This window comes from Ips typographus, linkage group LG6, assembly GCF_016097725.1.
Source record: "Ips typographus isolate SLU linkage group LG6, UJ_Ityp_2.0, whole genome shotgun sequence".
NCBI lineage: Eukaryota > Metazoa > Arthropoda > Insecta > Coleoptera > Curculionidae > Ips > Ips typographus.
The window spans coordinates 8,116,622-8,142,065 of NC_138427.1; the positions used below are offsets into that span (position 1 = coordinate 8,116,622).

Below are 25,444 nucleotides of genomic sequence, written 5' to 3' on the forward strand. Positions count from 1 at the left end.
AAAAGCTTCAAAAAATGTCTAGAACTTGAACCTCGACTTGAACACACAACATCTCTGAAATAGTTTTGTGCTTTTTTACAGATTTGTATGCTTTTTTGAGAAAAATAATTTTGATTTTTAAGCGTTTTCTTTACTATTTTAGTTCTTTTTAACCCGGACTCTATTGATTACTGTAGGTTTGAGGTTTCTGTCTTAGGTGACTGTTGATATCTCTCACTTAACTTGCTTTAAATTGTTTTATGGTTGAATTTTAAGGTAAATTTTAATCCTAGTAAAATAAAATATGAATTCTAGCTTGTTATAAGAATTAGTTTCATCAACTGACTTTATGTGTCTGCCATTATAAATCGTACCTACTATTTTTTTCTGACGTGATCAATATTAGTCTGGTCGTTCGTCCAAAGTAATGGACGTCCGAACTGCCTCATCCATCTGACTTTATCATCATTGCCCCAAAAAATATGCCGATAATAAAGTGTCAAAGCAGCCCTAAACGACCGGACGAAATGACGGTCGAAAAAACAACTGATTAATGGTTGGCAGGTGTATTACCTGTATACCCGCACATTTCGACTATTCCCCTTCGGTTTTTTTTTTCACCTTGTCATGAATAAACAATTGCTCGTTTGGCTGCTCTAGGGTCGACTTCCTGTTATGACTGAAATAAAAGGGTCGATTTTTTACGTTTAACAGCCTGTAAAAAATGTCGGTACTATACAACTTGACTTAACAACACCTTGATAAAATTTCTTGTTTACTAAAATGAATTACTTTTTTTCCAGGTTCGGACGTTATTTGTAAGCGGACTCCCGATGGATGCCAAGCCTCGAGAATTATATCTTCTATTTAGGGCGTATGAGGTATGTTCAGGAAATTTTTATTAAAAGACGAAACGAAAAAGGAAAATATTTTATTAAGTCTCTACCCAGGTTTTTCCTTATATAAAAGAACAACGCATTTATTGAATCGTGTTTGCTTTTCTAAGTGGAACTCTTGGGGCTTTATAATAGGATTAAGTCATTCACTACTTGACTCTTTACACTAAAGGTTTGATTCAATAATCCGGAATTGAAAAAAATATAACTTTTTACTTGGTTGATCACTGCTTGGTCATCAACCCAGCCTTTCCACCAAAAAATTAAACTGAATTTATGGGGATTCTTTATAGAATTACACAAAATTCCGAGAACAGTGGTAAATGTAGAAGGGTAAACGTATTTGTTCAAAATAAGCCAACAAGGGTGCAACCTATATAAAAAAAAATGTTATTTTACTGGAAGTTGCTTTTGAAACACTCATCAATTCTAAGAACGAACTTTTAGGTGATATTAAGTCAAGAGACAATTTTTACCCTCTTATTGCTTTATATCAAAAGATTCAATTTTTGGAGGGTTTTCCTTACAATGTCTAGAATTTTTTCGAAAGATTACTGATAAGAAAAGTGTTCTCATATTGGACTCTTTACTTTCTTTGAAAAGAAAGCTTGTTTAAAACTACTTCTTCTCTTGTATTGTAAGTGTCTGTCAGAAAAAGTTGAATCAACTACAGAACCATTAGGAGAAACTATTCCTATTAGGATGAAACTATTCTTCCTAGAATGTGATTTCATTTTTTGTTTAAAATAGACCTAGCAACTGAATTATTGAAGACTTTAAAACTTCATTGGAATGAAGGGTTCGAACTTTAACTATTTTTTGATGTTTTTCAGGGTTACGAAGGTTCCCTCTTGAAAGTGACAAGTAAAAATGGGAAAACCGCTTCGGTAAGTAACAGATTTATCTTAAAACTGTTTTCGACAATGACAGTAAATGTCCACTTACGACAATGTTTACTTATCAGTTAAGGATAGAGATAACGAAGACAAGTTAACTGTTTTTTACTTTTATTTTGATTTCTCCAAAACCTCTTTTTGCCTATAAAATAACGCATCTGAATATCACTTTCTCTATAAAAATTTACAATGTATCTCTAAAAATTATTACATATCACTGGTTCTCTGAAATAGTAATATATCGTCGAAAAGGTACCATCTCAGGAGAGCGAAATGAAAATATTCAAATATGTCGTTGTTGCGGATGACGTAAATGGATTTTCTGATCGAATTTTGATTCTAAAACAAAATGGTCATTTTTGAGAATATGTTTCGGAGAACCAGCGATATTTTGCAAATGAGCATGTTAGCACAAACATTGACTTTATACAAGTTGAATATGATATCCTGGTTCTTCAATATTATTTCCTTGTCATAACACTATGAGTACTTTGGCTGATGATTCCTGTTTGTATTTCAGCCTGTGGGTTTTGTCACATTCAACACAAGGGCAGGGGCCGAGGCAGCTAAACAGGACCTGCAGGTGCGTTTCTATTATTTTTTTAGCCCCTCAAACACTCTAGATTAGACCACTCAAAACAGTTTGTATAGGCAAAAAAAACTGTAGGTAAACCACGAGTTTTTTCTTTAAATCCAAGCTTTAAAAATGAATTCCTGTCCTCTTTCCTATGCAGTTTTCAACATGTATAATACAAGTTAAAGTACCACGTGACTTGTGGCTTAACCGACCGCTTTTTGTATGAATTTCCTCAAAGTGATCCCGTTGCGTTTTAATGGAGGTTAGACAGAGGCACATTAATGAGATGTAGTGCACGCTTTTATATTTACATTATAAAGTGCCTAGTGTTTTTAATTAGAAAGTTTAAAATCGATTTTACCTAGGTAAACCTCGATAAAATCCCCCCTCCATTAAAACATTGAATCAGCTGCATGCACCAGCACCACAAAGTGTCACCACACCCGCCCTAAAATAAATATTAACTTTACCTGTTTCGTTTTAGAGGTCGTGATAAGGAAAAACTCGCCCTAATGTATGTTTTACTCGATTTCAGTTTGGTAGGTGTAGCAGTTTTTCAGTTTGTCTATTAAAAAAAAGTTAAAGTATAAACCCTAACACTGAGTAAGACTTGAGGGTTATACTGTTCATAAAGGTGAATAGAAAGTTTCTATAATTGAATGTAAAATCTACTTTTGGATATTTTTACTAATAAAAATACTCAGAACCACAAGTTTTTAACACATTTAAAGAAAAACTTACTTAATCATCAGTAACGCCTCCTCCATTAAAATTACAACCGAAACACGAACTAACTTCCAAGTCGCACCGTGCTAACGACAAAAGTGAAATAAATTTCCCGTAAACGTCCACCTTAAGTGCATGTAAATTTTCCTCACTTTTTAATAGCCCTCTCAAAGTCGGCAACTCCACATACATTTCCGGTCTGTAAGAAAACTCCGGGAGGATCCCGAAGATACTTAGCCTTAACTGTAGCACGTAGCCGTCATAAATTCCGTTTATAACTCGCCTTGTCCGGGGGATAAATTATTTATGTCCATTGCTATTACCCTAATTAAACATTGAACCGTGCAATGATAAAGTTTCGGCTAATTTAGGCCCTCCCGAGGCTGTTCCGCCGGGCCATATTTAATTGTGCCTTGTCAAACTGGGAAAAAAGGTTTGACTTGCCACTTTGTGAAACCCATTTCAAGCCGTTAATCAGTGCTGGGTGTCGTGATAAGTGACGTCTTGAAGTTTGATTTCGTTCAAAAAGACGGTTTCCCATGAGTAAATTATGTTTTTATACTGCTGGATAAGTTTACAAGAAATATTTCTGTCAGAAAAAGTTAGGAAAATCGATTTGTTTGTGTAGTTTGCCAGTAGAAGTACAAAAAGTGAACTGAATTTTAAGACGTCTTGTGGCTTCTAGTACTTCTACAATATTTGCTAGACACTATTTAAAAAAAAAACTTATACAGGAGTTTACATTATTTTTGGATCACTCAATAGCTTTATCAAATCGAAAACTAGTTAACTACAAGTTTAAGACTTTTAGTGCCTTTAAACAGAAATTTCATTATAAACCCAACAACTTTTACAAGTTTTGAAGGGTTAAATACAAAAGAGGGTTTAACTGCGTAAATCGACCCTTAAACAGACAGAACACTGACTCCTTCAGTTTTAACAAATTAATGTCAATAAGGTTTATTTCACCATTATTGGTTGCTAAAGTAAACCCCGTTAGAAAATCGTTTTGTTTCAAAGTAACTTTTAACATATTTTTGTTAACAATAAGTTTAGTGCAACTGTGTAAAACTGAGTTTTAAACACTTTTTTAATGCGAAAATGTTAATAATACTTAATTTAGTTTGTGTCTCAGTCTGTAAAAATTCCTTCATCTGTTTGTTTCAAGCCAATTGCGACAATTTATACTACTGATTTTAATTTATAATTTAATTTCGAATGCCAAAAATTATTTCCTTTAAGGTAGAGTTTAAACTCCAGATTGAACTAAACCTCAGCTCTAAGAGCCAACGACAATTGACTGCTTAAATTGATTATTGAACAGACAAATGTATATTGACTTCTTCACTTTTAACAATAAAAATGGATTAATTAAAACAGTGATTATTGATTATTTTATGCATTCAATTCTAAAATGTAAAACTTTGGATGTTTTTTCTTACATTCAGAGTATCATTAGGACGAATTTTCTTTGTTTTTTTTTGACAATTAAAAAAGAAAGTTTTGAGATTTTCAGAATTCCAATGTATTCTCAATTTCGGGATGCAACAGAATCAAATTTATTTTAAAGTAACCAGTTTTAATTTGTAATTCAGTGTTTTTGAGCTTTTAGGATTTTCCTTGATTTCTCTATTATTTTCTTTATAGCAATTTTGCAAGATTTGTTCTAAACTCAATCAAGCTATTTTAGTTTAAGTTGTGCAAAAGTATTTTTTCACTTACCTCGAAGAAAAAAAAATTAGAATCTTTGTATTTCATCGAAAATGAGCTATAAGACTTTTTGAAGGTGTTGCAAAAACCGTATTTAGAACAGTCATGAACGTGACGACTGTCAAAATTTGTTCCATTAAGCAATAAAACTAACAAAATAGTTAATAGCTTGGAAATGGAAAAAAAAATTACTGATTTACGTTTGATAGGTTCATGAGTGTTATTTTGACGAGACTGTTGCTTTAAACCTATTTTCAACTGCCATAAAGATGACGACTGTCACAATTTGTTCCATTAAGCTATAAAACTTTTTTTAGGTGGTTTTCTCCTGTTTTTTTTTCTGAATATTATAGCAAAAAATTGTATACAATAAACTGAATTTGTCCCGTGGATTTCCATGATTGGTGTACTTTGTACATCAGCTGTAATCAACTCTCAGAATTAAGGAAGTTGAAAGTTACCCTCCTCCAAGGCTTCTCCTTTGAAGGGTTTTCGATGTTTAAAAATGAAGAACATTATCATTACTAACAAAATGAAGATTTAAAACAAAGAAGAATTAAACTGCTTTACAGCATTGCTCTGCAATATTTTCTGTCACTATCAGTGAAGATTGCTCGGTTTAATTTTAGAGACACGTTCACGAATAAGCACTCCTTTTGTTTACTCTGTTCTGTTTAATGGAACAATCATTACATCTCCGAATATTTCAGTTTGCAATGCCCACCCTCCTACTACTAATACAACTAACTGTTTTGAGTAGTTTCCTTAGACTACCCACAAGTTTCGTAGTAGTACCAACCTAACCCTTTTAGTAACTATAGAGCATTTTTGATTATATCACCAATCACAGTGTTGTGGGCAATATTTTGCAGCAGGGCGTGCGGTTTGACCCCGACATGCCGCAGACCATCCGGCTGGAGTTTGCTAAAAGTAACACCAAGGTTAGCAAGCCCAAACAGCAAGCTGCTAACTCAGCCAACACGCACCCAACTTTGATGCACCCCCTCACCGGACGTAAGTACACCCACTGCCTAAAATTACCCCCTTTTTCTTCCCTGCTAGTCAGTTTAGTTGAACTAACCCATTTTTATGATTTACAATGAGAATTAGAGGCCCTGGAAAGTGGAAAGTGTATTCGAATTTTCAATACAGTTTCCATACCACAATTACTATACTAAATCACACCGATTTCTTTTTTATAAATACACTAACCCAGTTTCCTAGTTTTCCCACCCTTACACACTAAAATACACAGTGTGCTAGCAAATGCTTACTAATTGTTAAGCCTTTTTAAAAGTGTCAAGGTGAAAATTTTTGGTTTAATTTAGTTGTTCTGAGTGTGACAAAAACGTAACATTTGAATAAATTACTCAACTGCAAACCTAAACTAATTAAAGTTTGTATTGATGTCCCTTTTATCTTTGGGACATTTCAATTTACTGGCAATTTAGATCGGAACTGTATACACAAGCACGGATTACGTCGCTCCACGGTCTGACTGAATTAATCGGACAACACACACTGGTCGCGTGTTGAAGTGATCCTACTCGACAAAATTGTATGACCTGTTTAATAAACTTATACGCAATTCAGAGCCGAGCAAAACACTTCAACTCTCGTGAAGTGTATGTTATTGAAAGTTGTCTCGAACTAAAACTAATAAAGTTTTATCAGGAAACGATTCTATTGAAGAGTAGCTGTATTAATATTGACATGTTTTCCTTTTATTGAATTTTCTTAAAAAGTGGGTTTTTACTGCTTCCAGAGTATTTAAAATATTCTAATGTGTCAAAAAGGCAAGACTAGAGCCAATATCAAAAAACTCTAGAATTCTTTGTACAGTACAGTTCTAAGAGCTCTAAGCTATTAGAGCTGTATTTTTTATGATTTGTTGCGTTATCTGGTGCTGAGTGTCAATGATGGAAAGTTTTGGCATTTATTTACTGGATATTACAGAGTGAAGAATTCTGACCAACAGCCGAAGTAGATTAATTAAAAACATTGTTTTGAATATATTCATTTTATCGTTGATCGATCACGAGATTATGATAAACGATGATTGGCATTACGGGCCACTAGTCGCCCTGATTATCACCAAATTGACAGGGGGTTGTGCAAATTGCGGTCCTTAATAGATAGAGAAGGATTTCCCGGCTTGCTGACTTAATGCGACCATGCCAAGCATGCATTAACATGCCGGCATTATCATGTCAACTTTACTCGGGCTTCGTATCCGTTTAATTGCTTGTAAATATTTAAGACAGTTAACAGAATATTCTCGTCGTCAATCTAAAATGGGAAATTGCGAATTCAGTTGGCAACTTCCAAAAATGTCTTGATTGAACTTCCCCGGGTGAAACTTTACAGTTTGTTTGTTTTAACTATAAAACTGTCAGTCACTGCACTTTCGGTAATTGAAATGAACTGATTAGTCATACTGCTTCTCTTGATGTAGAAAAGAAAGAATGTTGAAACCATTGTACATAATTTCTCTCTAAATTGTTCAACTGACTAGAATATATTTATTATAGATTATCATCAGAATGAGGCAGATGCTCATTGTAAATAAAGTTTACGTTACAGATCTGGGAACGCCGTTCTTCCCCGGCGGTCCTGAACTGTGGCACCATCCGTTGGCGTACTCAGCGGCGGCGGCTGCAGCAGCGGCGGCAGAACTCCCGGGGGCGGCATTGCAACACGCCACTTTGGTGCATCCCGCATTGCACCCCCAGGTGCCAGTACGTTCCTATCTTTGACTATCTTCGGACAAAAGTCCGTTGGACGCGGGCGCCCCAGTCCACCACCACGTTAGTTGATGACTGGTCACTTTGTTGATGCACACACTATATGCACTGATGGTTGAAATTAGCGCACTACGTAGAAATTTTAACAACTGTTTTACAATAATTGTGATTTTTGGCGGTTTGCAAAACATATGCCATTATGCATAACCATCAAAAATATACGCTAACTTTGTCCATCAAACAAAATTTTGGCTTGCTATTATCACTTTTTAGTTTAGAGCTGTGGTAGCGTTAGATGAATGAAAAGCTTCTTATTATTTTTGTACACGGAGTTCAGTAAAGATTTCGAGAAAACGAAAGAGGAGATTACGAAAAACAATAAGACCGTATCCTAATAAAAAACATGTTTTTTTACCAAACATTCTGTATATGAACAATGAACACCATCAATTAATTACAACAGATAAAAAAGTAGTATCACCTACAGATTTTTGAAATGCAAAATAGAATTGTTTTTCGAAGGTAGTTTTAACAAGAAATCTAAAATTAGTGTCTGTGGTTCCAGATAGTTATGTTTTCCAGGGAAAGTCATTATTTAGTAATTTTGAATCTTGTAATCCACCAATATTGATTTGAGCTTTCATAATAATTTTGGACTCACTCTGCCATTAAAAACTTAGGGAAACTGCTGGTGATACATGTTTGCAATTGATTAGTTTGTCTTTTTTATTCTCTTCCAACCCATCAAATACGTTTCTGTGGCCAGAATCCGAATCCAATTTCGGTGCCCGAAAACCAATCGAAAGGGCCTCGCGTCCTCGACGTCTTCATCATCAAAGGGCAAAACGTAAAACTTCATTGGATTAATTCAAGGGCCGAATCCGAATGTGGCGTCTTTATAAACGTGTATCTAAAGGCGCAGTTTTAATTGCTTTTGTTCGGTTAGGGCGGTTTTCGAATTGTTCGTGCCGGATCGACCAATTTATCTGGATAGTTCAGGAAAGGGTTGCCTTTTTTTCCTTGTTTGACGGTTAAGTGGGGCTTTACTTTTTCTAATACGGTGCTGAGTGGTATGGGATCTTCACCACTTTACTTTCACAAGAAAAATGAGTGTAAAAATAATCAATTTGTGGCTCAAAAGCTTACTTTAGATAGTTGTTTTCAATTTAGTATCTCGTAACGTACACTCTAAATTAATAAAAACTGGTAGGTGTATGAAAATTAGGTTTTGGAATAGATTTCTGTATAATTCAAAAACAATGTATGTTGGTTTTGCATGTTTATTGGAACATTTCCTAGTATTCTGGTAGTCGATTGAAATACAACTTTATGATTTTCTAGTTCAATTTATAATTTCCAAGTATAACAGCATTAATTTGCAAATTCATGCAATTGAGTAGAAGTTATAGTTTTGTCTTTTTCTAACTTTTTAGCAATGTTTTTATTAGCATGCACTCATTTTAAAAGTTTCCGCCACATCTAACTGAATGGTGCTTGCTCTCACTTTTGTATACAGAATGTTTATTAATTACTAGATTACAGGCGAAAAACATGACAAACACTTTGTTTTGGAGATAGTTCAGAAATAGTAGTTTTAAGTATATTATACAAAAGTTTCATTATTAGAAAGTTGTGAATGTCCAGACTACAACTGTCTTAATATTGTTTGCTTCTACGTTTTAAGTTTACCAACAAATTTTATGGAGTAAACAGTTTTAGTTTTGCTTAGCTTGCACTAATGAATTTAATTATTACATTTGTAAAAAACAACACATTGACTTTTTTTGTTTTTAGCAGCCAATGTCAATGCCTCACCCAACTGCTTTGACATCAGTGCACGCAGCAGCCTCTCTGCCGCATTTTCTGCCTAGTCCGGCCCTGGCATCTCCCGTAGGCTCAAGTTCGTCGCAACCGGGAATGGGGATGAACAATCCCCCGTGCTCCACGCTGTTCGTTGCAAACCTGGGGCAATTCGTCTCCGAGCACGAACTGAAGGAAATTTTTGCCAGGTCAGTACTGGTTACGATTCATCAACAACTCTAGCACATTTTCACCACAACACTAAAACCGTAGAAGTCGTTTTTGATTGGTGCGGGCATGCCACTAACCGTAATCGATTCGTTTGGCGCCCGGTTTTTCACATCACTGTGTTTTTGTCGCACCTCCACCACACTTTTGTAGGTCTTAGACCGAGTGTCGATGTTGTCACATTCTTAAACGAACGACAGTTCTGTTTACCTTCCTTGGATTGTAAACAGCGTAAATTAACGGCAACGTCAACACTGGCAGTTATTTTGTACCCTTTGTTCGTCCACAAGCACTCATAAAAATTCACACTTTGAATAATGGGCAAAAATCGATTTAGCACCTCGGGATTATTTTCAACAAGTTGTTTTTGACATCGTTTCTTTTAACTTTACCGTGTAAGAGATATTTTTCGAGTGCACTTCAAGGGTGTGAATTTTTCTGCATTGTATACCGAAGGCACTAACCGCCGGAAGCCTTGCAATAACGGAAACGGCCCAGGAAATTGTCAAGAACCGAAAAGCCTAAAGGCAGAAAGGGTGCCTCTTCTAAAAAGAATAGTATATTATTTAGTTTCATAAAATTCAATTATTGAACTGGAGATAACCGTATGGCTGAGCATTTTTCAGTCACAAATTGTGTGTCATGTCAAGTCATATTATATTGATTTTGCCAGGTTCATAAAACTGAAATCTTTAACATTTTATTATTTCCTGAAGTTATTTTCTTGTTCAAAACTTTCACTGATAAAAAATAAGTTCAATAAATTCTATTTCTCAAACAAAGAAAAATGATTGGTATTTTTCTCAATTTCATTTATTGAAGATATGACACTGAAAATCAGTGTAATAGTTGGATCCTGAACAAAAACAGTTTTTCCTGGTGAAGCTAAATAAAACATTGATGAAACGTCCGGAAACTCTTTTCAAAAATACAATTTGAACCTGGGACCTATGGCATAGCAAACTTATTGCAAGGCTGACCGTTTTGATCAATCACAAAGCACCACCACGTCGTGTCTTTCTTGCACAGTTTCCCCGGCTTCTGCCGCCTGCGCGTGCACCTGAACAACAACAACAATGTGAGCGGCGGCGGCAGTACCGGGGGCGGTACGCCCGTTGCCTTTGTGGAGTACCGGGACGTAGGGGGCGCCGCTCGGGTCATGTCGCAGCTGCAGGGCTCGTTCCTCCTGTCCTCGGACCGCGGCCCCATCCGAATCGAGTACGCCAGGAACAAAATGGCGTCCACGGCTGCAGAGGTCGGTCATCCCCCATTTTAGTGTAGTCTTGCCTTCAACACTCATCCTCATTTGCATGTCATATCGTTTAGACTAGCGAAACGCACCACCTCACTTGACTAATCACACTCTCAGTATGTTTGTGTAGATGCTTGCACTGTAGTGTTGTTAGGTTAAGTTGCATACAGTCTAAAGTCTGTTCAAATCAAAGTTTTATACAATTTTTGATTTGATTAGACTATAGTAATAAATTGGGGTTCATTTTAAGCTCAATGCGACGTTATAAACTAAACCCAACACGAATTTGAAACATTTAATGGCAAACAGGTTTCTGGATCAATATCGGACGTTCCATTAACGTTAGGGGGACGATGTCGTGACTGACAAGGTGGGAAATTAATAATTAAACTACCGTTCTTTTTAAATGTCGCCTTTCCAGGGTAGAAAAAAAAGGAACGAATTAAATTGCTTAATTGAATTCAAGTCCCCACCTGAGCTCGGTTATTGTTCTAATGTTGCTGTCAGAAAATTGTTTTAAACCGTAACTGGGTTACTCGGTTATTAATCAAGCTTTGTGACATCTAATGGTTCTGGTAATAATTACGGCATTCAAATTTGTTTTAATGCAAAACAGTGTTGCCAAAATAAAAAACATAATGAAAATCAAGACTGACAAGTTATCTAAATTCAAAACTATATCAAATTATTATGTGTAACCCAAGGCTTGATCAGAGAATAGATTTACATATTGCAAATATTGCCTTGCCAGAAAACCTTATATATTTTTAATTTTTTGTGTTTTCTGACGACGCAGTTCTTAGAAGGTCTTTATATTTGTGTAGGTGTTTTTAGTCGTCTCAAAATTATCGTCAAAATAGTTTAAAGCTTCCAAAAACCCCAGACACAGTTTTTTTTCAGTGAATTTCAGACGTTTTGTTTCACTTACATTAAAGATCGTCTTTTGAAAATTCTTCAACTTCTGAAACTCTGTATATAAGGGGTCCGGCCGATTTTGCCTCATCTATGAGAGTAAATAATCTTTAAATCCGTTAGACTTTCTTGATATCGATTTTTATAGTTAACGCAGTATCACCTGCAAAACATTCTACATTTACTCAAGTGCCTTCTTCTTTAGTGAGTTTTAGCTATTTTGTTGTATTTCTAGGTCTAGTAAAATCATTTATATAGAGTGTGCTAATACAAATATGAGGATTTAACTTATCTTAGTCCAAAACTGGACGGACTCGGAGCTACATTGTCAAAAGTACAATTTAGTTTTAGTTTTTCGTAAATAATTTTGTTATAATAATTGGTGTATTGATTCAAAATTTGACTTAATCCGCGTCGTTTATATCGAGGATTTTATGACGGTTTACATGACCGGATTGAATAAGCGGATTCAATTTGCTCGATATAAACGTAGTCTTTGACTTGTAATATGTTAAGTAGCTGTAATTTTCAAACATTTAAACTTTCATAGTGTAGTCTGACGACTACAATTATTTTATTCTGTGTGCATTGACCAAATGTTTTAATACTAATATTTTTCTGTTTAGGGAACAAAAGGAGAAGAAAATGGACAATCTTAACTCGTACATGCCGCTCAGCACTTGACAGAAGGCATTGGTATTGGCTGGACGTTGTTAAGACAAAAAAACTACGTCGGACTGGGGAAGCAAATTGTTTTTTTGCAAAAAAAAACATCATTTTTTCTAAATATCCTTAACTCTGTTATCTGTTTACTTTAAGAGTTGCGCTAGCGCAATAACTGGTTTGGAAACAACTTAAGACCGATCCTCACCAAAGATTTTAACTTTTTTTCGAGAGATCGTTACGATTCTTAATTATTTTTACTGAAGATTAAGCTAAACCAAAGGTGCCCTAAATTTTAAGTGAAATGAAATATTAGTAGTTGTACGTTTCTCTCTTTACTTACAAAGTAGATTTTCTGATGATGGTGTAAGATAAAGAAGCTTGTTAGGCTCTTACGACCATGCATGGCACGAGTATTCTTGTAACAATTATTATTAGTGTATAACGCGCTATTATACTTAGGGATGGAAACTCAATATTGTCAATATTTAATGTGAAACGTCCATTTTATAGCAATTTGTTTCTTTAAGATGGGACTTTTCTGAATTTTTGTTCTGGCTAGTTTTTTCGGCACATTAGGATCTTCTAGCAAAATCACACCTTGCATTTTTTACTCGTTTTGTTGTGTGTACATTTATTGTAATGTTATAGACTCTTATGATTAGATATGTACAGGGTTTTTCCATAGTATTAACACTGTCCGTCCGGTTAAGTCTAATGATCTCGATCGCTGGACTTACCCCTACGGATCGAACTCGAGCAATATGGAAATCGGCCTGTGCCTTATTAAATGAAAAATCTTTAAACTAAATACAATTGTAAATTAGGTTACTTAAGCTGTAAATTGTAATTTACCCAAGTGCCCCTTATATTCTAGTTTTTTTACCAAAAAACCAAAAAAACAAATACGAAGATCCTAATGATAGAGGCGTGTGCGGTAATCATTCAGTTCCTTCGACATGCAAATCGTTTTTTAACTTCTTATATACACCGCTGTGCATCCTGATCGGGGTATGTCAGAGCTCTGATGTGCCTATTCTCGAAAAGTCTTAAAGCGACCGCAAAGCAGGACTTGTCCAATAAAAACATATCAATTAAAAATTAAAAAGTGTGTGAAATATTAAAATTTCTCTCCTATACTATTTTAAGGTATAGTGTTGTAAATCTATTTTGAAATCTATTATTACTATTTTAAAAGAAAATTTAAACACTCTATTCCTTGTCAACAGTGATTATATGAAATCGAAGAATTTCGGGGCGAGCGCAGCTTGCTACATTTAGGTAAAAAGTTCTTTTTATAGTAAACGAGCTTTTTTCGCTTGAATCTAAAGTTAGTATTACTTATTTAGTAGTTACAGTAAATACAAGCATTTGTTATCTTGCAAGTAAAAAATGCATGAAATTTATATAGTAGTAGATTTAGCTATAGAGAAATGGTAGAATATGTTGCTGTACCTTAAAAGTATTTCTTATGTATCCGTATAACAACGGAAAAATTTCGAAAACACAAAATAGTGCCGTGTTCAAATAGTTAGGATAACACAAAATATTCAGTAATTTATTACAACAGTATTATGTGGTTTGTTTAATTACCAAGTTATGGATTAAAGAATGTTTTTACTAGACAGTATTGCCAAACCTCCTGTTTGTCACTTGTCACAAGCAAAGTAGTATATGGAACTTTGTTAAGCACTTAAACATAAACTGGAAAATATTGACAGTTGTTTTCTAGTTGGCGCAAAATCTGGCATAGTTTTTGAAAATTGTCTAACTGCAAACTAACTAAATAGTTCTTTATATATTTATATCAAAATTGTCAATTATTATCGGTCGAAATGTAGAAACAATTAAGTACAAAAATTTAGTCTGAACTAAATCATTACTTTGAAACAGCGCAGTCAATTAATAAACGTTAAGTTGGCAATACCGCAATTTTCTCAGCAAAAAAATGACAATCATACATTAATCAGTTATGAATTACTAGGACTGGAGTGCTTGGTATTAAATACAACCACTAATTTTTGGCAAAAGAAAATACGGAATAATATGGATACATAAGATGATTAACCAAAGTTTAAATTTTAATAGATGAACTTAATATATTCTTATTAATTTTAGTGAGTCGTTGTTACGGAGTTGAATTAACAACTAATTATTTTTATATTATAATTTTATAGTTTTTTACGATTATTACTAACTATACCATCTTATCTGTCCGCTGCCCTTGTAGCCTCCGTTTAATTATAGCAAACCAAGGACCCTTCTCGTTTTTGCTTATTGAAATGGAGGTGCAAATGATGCAAACTTCCCGGTAATAATAAACAATTATAATTTACCATACCTAATAAAAAAATATTAGTCTTAATTCTATAGCAGTAGCATAGTGCTTTTCGTGTGAATTTATGTGATATAATATTATCTATTATTACTATCAGTAAAGTAAGTTAAATATTAAAGGCATCAGTCCTCAAGGGCTTGTGTTCACTTCAAGCAATGTCCCATACATCTCCGGACATGTCAATTAGGGTAATTCGAGTCCCTTGAGGGTGTTTGCAATGCAGAAAAAAAAGCGGTCGATTTGGTCTTTTAGCGTTCAAGACAGTCTGTTGGGAAATCCTCAGTTGTCAGACGTTAAAAGTCAAATTAGCCGTTCTGCGTCAAATTTCCGTCCAATTAAAAAAACACTATATGTCAACACAAAGACATCAAGAACGTGATCCGGTGACTTTTTAAAAGGCGCGCGGGTCTCTCGGTAAGGTGGGTGCGGGTCACAGTCTAATCTGCTGACTCTGACATTACGGGGACTACACGAAACATATCAGCTTAAACTAATTATTAGATAAAAAAAAAATGGAAAATTTAAATACTTGTTATACTTATTACGCAATCCGACCCTTAGATGTCGTCTTATCGTAACTCTGTTATGTGTTGTAATGAAACTTAAATAAGAACTGTTTTGGTTGTTATTATTTCCGATTTTCCAACGTGTCGCAATAAAACTTTTAAATCGCTTTGCGATCAATAGAAGTGGAAATGGTTTATAAAGCTTAATTGGGAATATGGATTATCTGAATAAAACTCATTTTAAAATCAGTAATTTTCAAACACTACAATTTGATTGTGGTGCTGGGTAACACTAAATGAACTACACCGTTTTAGAAGTTTGGCAATGTTTCCATTTTCCATTAAGACCGTAATAATTGAAAGTGAGAAAAAATCAGTACAATGTGCAACAAAACAAGAAATGTTCTTGTACCTGTGATTCTTTTATTTGTAAAGTGACGTGACAACTGAAAAAGGTGTAGTTTACTGTAATTAGTAGTTTTATGCAGACAACCTAAAAACCTTCAAGTTTTAATAACTTGTCATTCTAGCAACATACAAAAAAATAAGTTTTGTTTTGCTTTTAAATACTCTGTAACACTATTTTTGTTAGAACTTGTTTTATGGTGAGTTTTAATGCAGATATTTCCTGATTGATCGTTTTAGACACTCTCAGTGCAATATTCGTTTGAGAGTGTAAACCATAACGCTAAGCTTCATAGTCGATGAAAGCGACATAAATATGTGATAAATTATCAACGTTATAAATATTGAACTAGCCACGATCGCCTTCTCTGCTTTAGGTCATAGGGTAAAATATTTAGTAGGAACATGAAAAATGAAGAAAAAAAATGATGATGAATAATGAACACTTTCCAAACATATCAGATCTGTGCCCCTTGTCAAGTGACATCTTAAATTTTAGCGATAATGATGAAAATTTGATAATATTTAAGATTTAAGATATGGATTTACAAAGTAGGAGAATTTATCGTCTCATTCAGATATACTATCTGCGCTGAGTATATTTACAAAAACCAAAGTGTCTATCAGGCTTTCTTCCAAACTTTCGACTGTATTTTAATAAGCTACTTAGGCACTATCCACTTGGTTAGTTAACAGCAATAATTTCGTTACAGAAACATAAAAAAATGTGCAAATTTAGGAAGAAAGTCGTATAAACAATTAAATAGAAGCCTTGTAATCGTGATTGTTTATAGCTATGTAGCTGATGTACTTCTACCCAGCGGAGCTAAATAATAATATAAAACGGTTTCAGGGCTATTTTTATGATTTTAGTGCTACTCGAACATGAAAAATCATCCCTACATTCCAAACTGAGTCAGAATAGAGGAATCTCAAAAATAGCCCTTGGCCTAGCCTTAGATTACCTGTTAATCGACCAGGGAATGCATATCTTTATTGTAATATTTGAACAGTACGTAGTCTAAATAATTAGTTTAATAAATATTGTAAAATTGTGTGGGATAAATTTGTTGGAACTAGAATTATAAATAAATTAATTAAAAATCATACTGGGTGTCTTGTGTTGCCACGGCGGCTCGGTCACTCCGTCCGATCGGCCGAAGGCAATGCCAGAATTAATAATTGTTGATACTAGTCAAAATGTTCGTATTTACCTAATCACCCCCACCATCTTGCCCTCTCCCTATCGCTCTTTCTCTCTGTCTCTATCTGATATAATAACATACAGAAAAGCATTCCAAACAAAGATTGTATTACCTGACAATGTACTTAGATATAAATTGTATAGGGTCCAAAAGATGGGAAATAAATATGTATTAAAAAGTATATTGAATTTTTTTTCTAGATTAATTCCACTTCAAAACTAACTAATGATATGACACTACATAATGTTTGCAAAAGATTTAAACGATGGAATAAGTTGCTTTTAAAATGTCTTCCTACAAAGAATTTTCCTAAAAGTACAAAACCATTTAAAAAAAACAACTTTTTCACATTGAGAGATTCAGTAATGTTTTGAAACAAACCTCCTGAACAATTTCTCAAGTATGAGGAACAAATGACCTCGATAAAATCAAAATCCTCAATTTAATAATTTGAATACTGATTAGCAAGTGGATAAATAAACCACTTGTAATTTAAAACTCTTTTGGCACAAGAGTTTGTTGACTATTTCAAAATTTGTATCATAAATACTGTAAATTAAAGTGTATCGTTATTTTTGCGATTATGATGTCCAGGTTACCAGAACTGCCGTGTACAGTTTGTCTTCCTGGGACACTCTGGTAGTGTCAGAGAGTTATCAAGGTTTTGTATTGCGTTTGCAATGCAATTTAGAGAGTGACCTTCTGATCTTTTTGGATTCTGTTTATTGAAGTACTCACGAAATGCGCTTCTTAGGCTCAATTGATTATTTTCCAGTGTGCGTGACATTGTGTCCATGTACAAAAGCACTCTTAAAGGTTATGTTTTGGTTTAGAAAAAACTTTAGTAACCATTAACCTGTCGGATTCTTCACATATGATTTCATCAACCTGTCATACTTAGATAAGCTGCATTTTTGCTTATAAAGTCAAAGGTATTGGCTACTAACATTATTTTCTTCTGGTCCATGTTCCTTTAATACATCTCTGATCACTGGGTGGATACACTCACTATTACTTTAATGAACATCATGCATGCTTCAACAAACTTTCAATAGGAAGGTTATTCAAGTCACTGGAATATTGTTACTTATGCACACTCTAGAGATCTGATATCATAAAGGTATAGGTTGCTCAAACCATTACAGAGGATAAAAGTGAACTTATTAATTTCAACTATTGTCTCCACAAACTGTTTTAGTAGTCTAATGATGCCTAAATCACTATTTTCTGAACCTGCAAATCCTGTTTCGATTTTAAACTGCTACTTTTTACTGCCTTTTTTCAGTTAGTCATTACAATGTATTATATCAAATATGCAGTAGTTGCCTTAAAGTGACCCTTTTACTCAGGTACCTACCACTTTTGATAACAAGATTGATATTTGCTGTTTTAATTTTCCATATTAAACACAAACACTCCAAAATCTACTTGAATCGAGATTGCATACGCATTTGATTGGACAAACAAAAAAGCAAATATTTGCTTGTTGCTGGGGGATAAGATATGCAGGAATTATATATTTATGCTCAACACCCCGCTGTTTTCAGTCATTTTAATTCAGTCATGAATCACATAGTTTTCAGGTATGTTGGTATTACATAATACATGAAACACCTTAGGAAATTTGCACTATTTCAGGCTGGCCCTGGCTATAACCTTAGGGGTTATCCAGGTAGCCGGAGATTTACACCCTGAAATCCCGTTTCCAGCTAATTGCTCCACCAGGGCATTGTGTTCGTAAGTAATTCCTTCACCTATAATACATGAAGGATTATTAATGGAATATCCAAATCCTTAGGGGACATCGAACGAGAATTCCCGACTGGGATGAAGTTTACAATGCAGAGTTTTCGGGAGAACAAGACGGGGCTCTTCTCTTTACTCTAACTAATGAAAAAAATACTTTGACTATGACTTTAGGGGGTGTAGTTAATAACCGATTCCGAATTAACATTGAGGAACCCGACTTGCATAGACATCATATTGAACACTCATTAGAAAAAGAACCTACTACTCAAAGGTACGTCTAATATATTGTATATCAAACTGACTTATATATTTGATTTTAACACAGGCTTGCAGTAGAATCTGAAAGTGATGATTCGTTAACAGCTTCTGATGAAGAGGGCAATAGAGTGGTGGTTACTTACAAGCCATTAAAATTAGAGTTTTACCATGATGGTGTACTAGAAACAGTTCTTGAAGGAAACAGGCTGATTATGGAGAATGTAAGGTTTAACAGTTTTAAATGTTTCTAGATGCATAAAGTATGATTTCAGACTGAAGACAGTCAAGCTTTCACTTTCCTGATCAGGTTCGTCGGCGCTAAGAGATTAATGGGTATTCCAGAACATCCAACCAGTGTCAACTTACTCCACACCGCTGACTACCAAATGGATCCTTACAGATTAAAAAATGTGGACTACATTTTTGCAGGTTACCCGTTAAACGTAACCGAGGCTATGTATGGTTCAATTCCAGTTCTTTACGGATTTGGGTAAGTTTGATGTTATTATGATCGAATGGAAGTAATTATGGTGAATGTTTAGAGAACAAACTTCAGGAATATTTATGCACAATGGAGCAGAAATGTGGATCGATATTGACAACGAAGAAAAATCCGCTTACTTTATGGTCGAAAGTGGTGTTCTAGACGCTTTTATTTTACTAGGACCCACTTTGCGGGACACTGTACGTCAATACACTGACTTAACTGGAAAACCCCATTTACCCCAGGTTTGTTTTCTTTATCTTTATAACAAAAAAGTTTGAAACAAGTTTATTTCAAAAAAATATAGTTATGGGCATTGGGATACCATCAAAGTCGTTGGGCCTACAATAGCACACCTGACGTCCAGGACATCATCGGTAAATTTGACGAATATGACTTCCCTCTAGATGTTCTCTGGCTGGACATTGAATACACTTCAGAGCGAAAATGGTTCACTTGGAATGCAACCTCCTTTCCAGACCCTGTAGAGTTATTAGACTGGGTGGATGCTCAAGGACACCGTAAACTAGTCCCCATCTCTGATTGTCACATCAAAGTGGACCCCACCTACAAAATCTACACTGACTGTTTGGAAAATGATTTGTTTGTTAAGAATGCTGACGGAACACCTTTCGTGTCCATTTGCTGGCCTGGAGACGCCAGTTGGGTCGATTTTCTTAATCCTGCAGCTAGAGACTACTACGCTAACTTGCATCTGTACGAAAATTTTCCTTCCACTTCCGCTTTAGGAGGTTACTGGAATGACATGAACGAACCATCTATCTTTGATAACATGTACGAACGTACTTTTCCTTACGACGCTCTGCATTATGGCAATGTGAGCAACAGAGATATACACAACATGTATGGATTGTTGAATGTCATGTCCACTCATCAAGGCCTGATGGCTCGAGATGAAAGCAAACTGAGACCTTTCATATTGTCTCGATCAGTTTTCGCTGGCTCTCAACGTTACACAGCCAATTGGAACGGAGACACTGATTCTACTTTTGACTTTTTACGTATTCTACTTCCAATGACCATCGCTTCTAATTTGGGTGGGCTGGTATTCTACGGCGGTGACGTCCCTGGATTCTTTGGCAAACCATCTGATGAAATTGCCAGTAGGTGGTATCAAGTAAGTTGAGTATGGTTCTTTAGGTCAATCGTTAAAAGTAAATGTTTCAGACTGGTGCTTGGATTCCATTCTACAGGGCGCACGGAGATCTTTCTACTGAACGTAGGGAACCTTGGACCTTTTCAGAAACTATGCAACCAATTCTACGGGAAGCTATCCAGACTAGATACAAGCATTTGCCTTACTGGTACACGTTATTCTATGAACACACAGTGACTGGTGATCCATTGGTTAGACCTTTGTTCTACCACTATCCTGATGATGAAAATGTTTTGGATATTTTTGATGAATTTTTAGTTGGTATGTGGATTGTCAAACAATTTGTTTTCAACAAAATCATAGTTTAAAGTTTAGATTCAGTTAATACTGTTTAATTCTTTAAGTATCATGTTTTTTAACTTTTAAAACAATTTTTTTTAGGTGAAAACGTTTTGGTGGCTAACGTGGGATACGCCGAAATCTCTACTCTTGAGGTATACCTTCCTGGTAGAGGAGTTAACTGGTACTTGTTCACTGGTACCGCTCAAAGAGTTTACGCAGGCGGAGAATGGCACTCGATTGAAGTGGATCTGACTTTCGTTAGTACTCTGCACATCAAAGCTATCATCCACGTAAATGTCTTTATATTTGTAGACTCCAGTCTTCTACCGGTCTGGAAGTGTCATTGTAAGGAAACCACGAGTTAAGAGAAGCACTGCGGACATTAAGGACGACCCCTATGAACTGCACATTTTGCCTGATGAAGTAAAATTTAGGATAAAAACGTTTGAACAGTAATAAGAAATTGTATTCCAGAATGGTTTGGCTTCAACCACAATTTATGTGGACGACTTTGAAAGTTTTGAGTATTTGAACGAGAAGAGGTACCTGTACATCAACTTTGAATTTGACTTGAATACTAGAACTGGAATCAGTTCTTCCATCGATTCGGATACTGTTTCTGAAGGATTCTCTATTGAAGTTGAATCTTCTATTATTTACGTCAATAATGGTGAGTAACTAATCTCCAACTAGAAAAATACTAAAACTTGGTTACAATTTGTAGGAGATGGCTTTTATACTACTGAGACTGTGAGCCATGAGGAATTAGATTTAGCCAAGGTGGGCGAAGTTATTTACTTTTAGTTAAGCATTAACGAGAATAAAAATTTTGAAAATGTTTAATTTAAGAGAGTATTTATTTTGTACAATAAACACTTATTTAAAGAGATTATTTACTGTAAAACTAAAATCCTACTATAGTATTCTAAACCCTTAATACAACTAAATAGCATTTAAAGTTGAAATTACCTTTCTCCCGAAGAAGTCAAAACTGTGTCGTCAAAAAGGCTTGAAGTGGTGATTACCTTTTTTATAAATACAAAAACATCGATTTTCAAAAAATACGAATATTTTACAAATAGAAAAACATGTACTTAATAAATATTTTAAGGAGCACTTGGAAATTACACTTTTATCTTTAAAATCGCCGAAAAACAATCAACATAAAATAGGTTTTTTCAACACTTCAATAAACTACTTATCGCAGAAAAATACGTTAATAAACAATATGAAAGTCCAAAACATCCACTTATAGATGCATTTAAGGAGGTCAAAATTATGTTATAAGCGATTTGAAATAAATTGAGTTGTACGATTCTGAGTGAGTGCACTGTCTAATAATGACCAAAGTAAAGGAAAAGTAAGTCACTTTGTACCTTAAATAGCACTAAGTTTACTTGGTTATGTTTTAGACTGTTCTGGATTGTTTTATTGGGTTTGTTGCCTTTGGCAACTTCTTGGTTAACTTGCTCAGAGCGACCAGTTTGCTCGTAAGTACACTAGATTGAAAATTTTTTACAAAAAATTTGAATGTAAACTTTTAGGGAACAAAGAACCAAAATTCCCACTGTCGATGAGACTTACAACGTAGTTTCCAGCAAGTTTGATGACAACTTGATGGTTTTCGATCTTACTAACGGTCTTGGAAGCAAATTAGTTTTGACTGTCACTAAAGTAGGCAGCGACATTTTCAGGGTGGTCATTGAAGAACCCGATTCACACAGATACCACATCACTCACTCGTTAGACAAAGAACCTATCACCGAGTTAGTATCCTAAATTTATTGTTTCAGTTGTAACCAATATGTTTTAGACCTCTTCTATACCTTGAGGATGATGAAACATTATTGGCTTGGGATTTGGGAAACAACACAATAAGAATTTCATATCAACCCCTAAAAATTGAATTCTTCCATGACGATGTTTTGCAAGCTGTATTTCATGGCAAGAGAATGTTTATGAACAATGTAAATTACAGTTTAGTTGCTTAAAAACAGTTTGGATGAGGTTTTGAACTTGCAGTCTGACGGAGACCAAGCTTTCACCTTCAGCGTGGAATTTCCAGGTGTAAAAAGTCTTTTAGGACTTCACGAACACGCTGCCACAGTCTCATTACTACATACCGCAGATCTAAGTAAAGATCCCTACAGGTTTAAAAACATTGATCATGGAAGTTATGAGATGAATTCTACTTTAGCTTTGTACAGTACTGTGCCGTTGATTTATGGATTTGGGTGGGTGAATAGATGTCAAATTCTGTATTCGTTCATTAGTCTAGAACTAAAATACCTACATTTAGACCTCAAAAATCTGCTGGGATATTTCTCAACAACGCTGCCGAAATGTGGGTGGACATAGAGAACACAGATACCCACTCATCGTACTTTATGGTAAACAGTGGTGTTCTGGATTTATTTGTATTTAACGGACCTACCCTACCTGACGCTGTGAGGCAGTACACTGAGATAACTGGACGACCTCACATGCCTCAAGTATTCCCTCAGCATTTATATTAATTTACCAATACGCTAAAATCGTAACTTTCCAGCTTTGGACGTTGGGATATCATCAAAGCAGATGGGGTTACAAATCAGCAGACGACGTGAAAACCATTATTGAAAATTACGACGAGTATGGTATTCCTTTGGATGCTGTATGGTTGGATCTTGATTATACAGTTGGTCGTCGATATTTCACTTGGGATAGCACTGGGTTTCCTGATCCTCTTGCAATGTTGCGTTGGGTCAGAGACCATTCAGATAGAAAAATGGTTATTGTGTCTGACCCTCATATTAAAGTGGATGATACGTACGAAGTCTACTCAACTTGCTTAGAAAAAAATTATTTTGTCAACAACTCAGAAAATACTGAGGTCTACTTAGGCACCTGCTGGCCTGGTAACTCTAACTGGATTGACTTTTTAAATCCTGAAGCTAGAGACTACTACGCCAGTTTACATTCTTATGAAACCTTTCCGTCAACGTCCACTCTTGGTGGATTCTGGAATGACATGAACGAACCGGCTACTTTTGATGATGGTGACGACGAACGCACATTGCCTTATGGCACTTTCCATTATGGAGACGTTAAACATGGAGATCTACATAACATGTACGGATTACTCCAAGTGATGGCCACACATCAAGGATTGATGGAAAGAGATAATGGAACTTTAAGACCTTTTGTACTCACCCGATCAGCTTTCGCAGGCTCTCAACGATACGCCATAAAATGGGCTGGGGACACCGGAGGTTCATACGATTATCTCCGGGTTATTGTTCCTATGGCAATTAATTCAAACTTAGCTGGAATGGTGTTTTACGGGGGAGACGTTCCCGGATTTTTGGGTGACCCTACTGATGAGTTAGCCACTAGATGGTACCAAGTAAAGTAATCGACAATTTAACCAGCAAGCAAATTTAAGAAAATGTTTTAGACTGGGGCGTGGATAACCTTCTTCAGAGCTCACGGACATGAAGAAACTAAGCCACGTGAACCCTGGACATTTTCTGATGAGACTAGAGAATTGATAAAAGATTCTGTGGTGATGAGGTACCTGCACCTGCCATATTGGTACACTCAGTTTTACGAACACGTTCGTACTGGAAGTCCTATAATAAGGGGGTTATTCTATCAGTATCCTAAGGATGACAATATTGTGAATATTAACGACGAGTTTCTTGTGGGTGAGATCTGTAGGTGACAGGAATTACAATTTGTATCGTCAATATTGTTACGTAGGTTCGGACATTCTTGTTGCCAATGTTTATTTTCCCAACGCCACTAATCTTCGTGTATATCTTCCTGGTGTAAACGAATCCTGGTTTCAGATTACTGGAGATTCTAACAGAGTCTACCAAGGTGGAGAATGGTTTACGATTCCAGTGAATATATCTTTTGTAAGTAACTTGGGGAGCGTTCTATTAGCTGATGGATTGAAATTTACAGATTCCAGTATTCTATAGGTCAGGGTCTATAATTGCAAGGAAAGTCAGCTCCGCACAATCTTCCAGTTTACTTAAACATGTAGGTTATGAGTTTCATATAATAGTAGACCAGGTAAGTTTTAACTGAGACAGTATAAATTGCACTAAAAAAATAGGATGGTAAAAGCAAATCTAGGTTTTACGTGGACGATTTCGAAAGTTTTGACTACTTAAACGAGAAAGAATATTTGTACATGGACATCTCCTACAACCACTCTAATGGCAGCATAGAACTTACGTAAGTATTTTTAGTCACTACATAAAGTGAGTTTGGTTAATGAATTCCATAATAGGTTGGTAGATCAAGATTCTAACTTTAGCGACTTTATATTCACAATTGAAAGTGCGGTAATATACACTGATAATGGTAAGTAAAACTTATTTACCAGGTTGAATATGTTGAATGGTCTACATTTTAGGTAATGGTACCTACGTGAAAACTCAATACGCAGAAGGACACGACGGAAATTTGTTAAGTCAGTACAATGTGTTTGAAACGTCACCTTTAAAACTACACTAGATCATTTCGTTAATTATTGTTATTTAATAAATCGAGATGTTGCAATTTCAGTTGACTTAGTTTGTAAAGCTTTGGAGATGTGGGCGGAATCATATAAAATAAGCAAATAAGTTAATCTATTGTAATCCATGCACAGTATAATTCTATAGAA

At 35.2% G+C, this 25,444-nt stretch overlaps 3 protein-coding genes across 12 annotated transcripts in view; all 3 read left to right on the top strand.

Moving 5' to 3' along the window:
- Positions 1-17,018, top strand: part of cpo (RNA-binding protein) — a 90,774-nt gene extending 73,756 nt beyond the window's left edge. Inside the window, exons 2-8 of one of the 5 annotated variants that reach the window (XM_081981334.1) lie at positions 783-860; positions 1,709-1,762; positions 2,292-2,354; positions 5,657-5,798; positions 7,368-7,522; positions 9,323-9,537; positions 10,586-12,335. In XM_081981334.1, coding sequence (XP_081837460.1) covers positions 783-860; positions 1,709-1,762; positions 2,292-2,354; positions 5,657-5,798; positions 7,368-7,522; positions 9,323-9,537; positions 10,586-10,832 — 954 coding nt within the window. In that variant the 3' untranslated portion in view covers positions 10,833-12,335. The other 4 variants (XM_081981332.1, XM_081981333.1, XM_081981330.1 and 1 more) reach the window with 4 other exon arrangements.
- A 1,343-nt stretch (positions 17,019-18,361) lies between these two features.
- On the top strand, positions 18,362-21,676 carry LOC145730220 (neutral alpha-glucosidase C-like). Its single transcript, XM_081981315.1, has 12 exons — positions 18,362-18,420; positions 18,476-18,574; positions 18,636-18,857; positions 18,912-19,065; positions 19,117-19,334; positions 19,387-19,573; positions 19,636-20,466; positions 20,517-20,766; positions 20,887-21,044; positions 21,100-21,210; positions 21,262-21,457; positions 21,512-21,676. Exons 1-12 carry the CDS (start codon positions 18,401-18,403, stop codon positions 21,589-21,591), a joined length of 2,526 nt encoding a protein of 841 aa, XP_081837441.1. The 5' UTR covers positions 18,362-18,400; the 3' UTR covers positions 21,592-21,676.
- Positions 21,677-22,000: 324 nt separating this feature from the next.
- LOC145730221 (neutral alpha-glucosidase C-like) lies at positions 22,001-25,343 on the top strand. 6 transcript variants are annotated; one of them, XM_081981316.1, is made up of 13 exons: positions 22,003-22,147; positions 22,200-22,277; positions 22,332-22,553; positions 22,601-22,754; positions 22,810-23,021; positions 23,087-23,279; positions 23,336-24,172; positions 24,224-24,473; positions 24,529-24,686; positions 24,736-24,846; positions 24,890-25,011; positions 25,067-25,140; positions 25,193-25,343. In XM_081981316.1, the coding sequence occupies exons 1-13, from the start codon at positions 22,128-22,130 to the stop codon at positions 25,291-25,293; spliced, it is 2,532 nt and encodes an 843-aa protein (XP_081837442.1). In that variant the 5' UTR covers positions 22,003-22,127; the 3' UTR covers positions 25,294-25,343. The 6 variants fall into 6 exon arrangements, 2 of the variants coding, with proteins under 2 accessions (XP_081837443.1, XP_081837442.1); XR_014178565.1 differs by lacking the exons at positions 25,067-25,140; positions 25,193-25,343 and having other exon boundaries at positions 22,002-22,147; positions 24,743-24,846; XM_081981317.1 differs by lacking the exons at positions 25,067-25,140; positions 25,193-25,343 and having other exon boundaries at positions 22,002-22,147; positions 24,753-24,846.
- Positions 25,344-25,444: the final 101 nt, after the last annotated feature.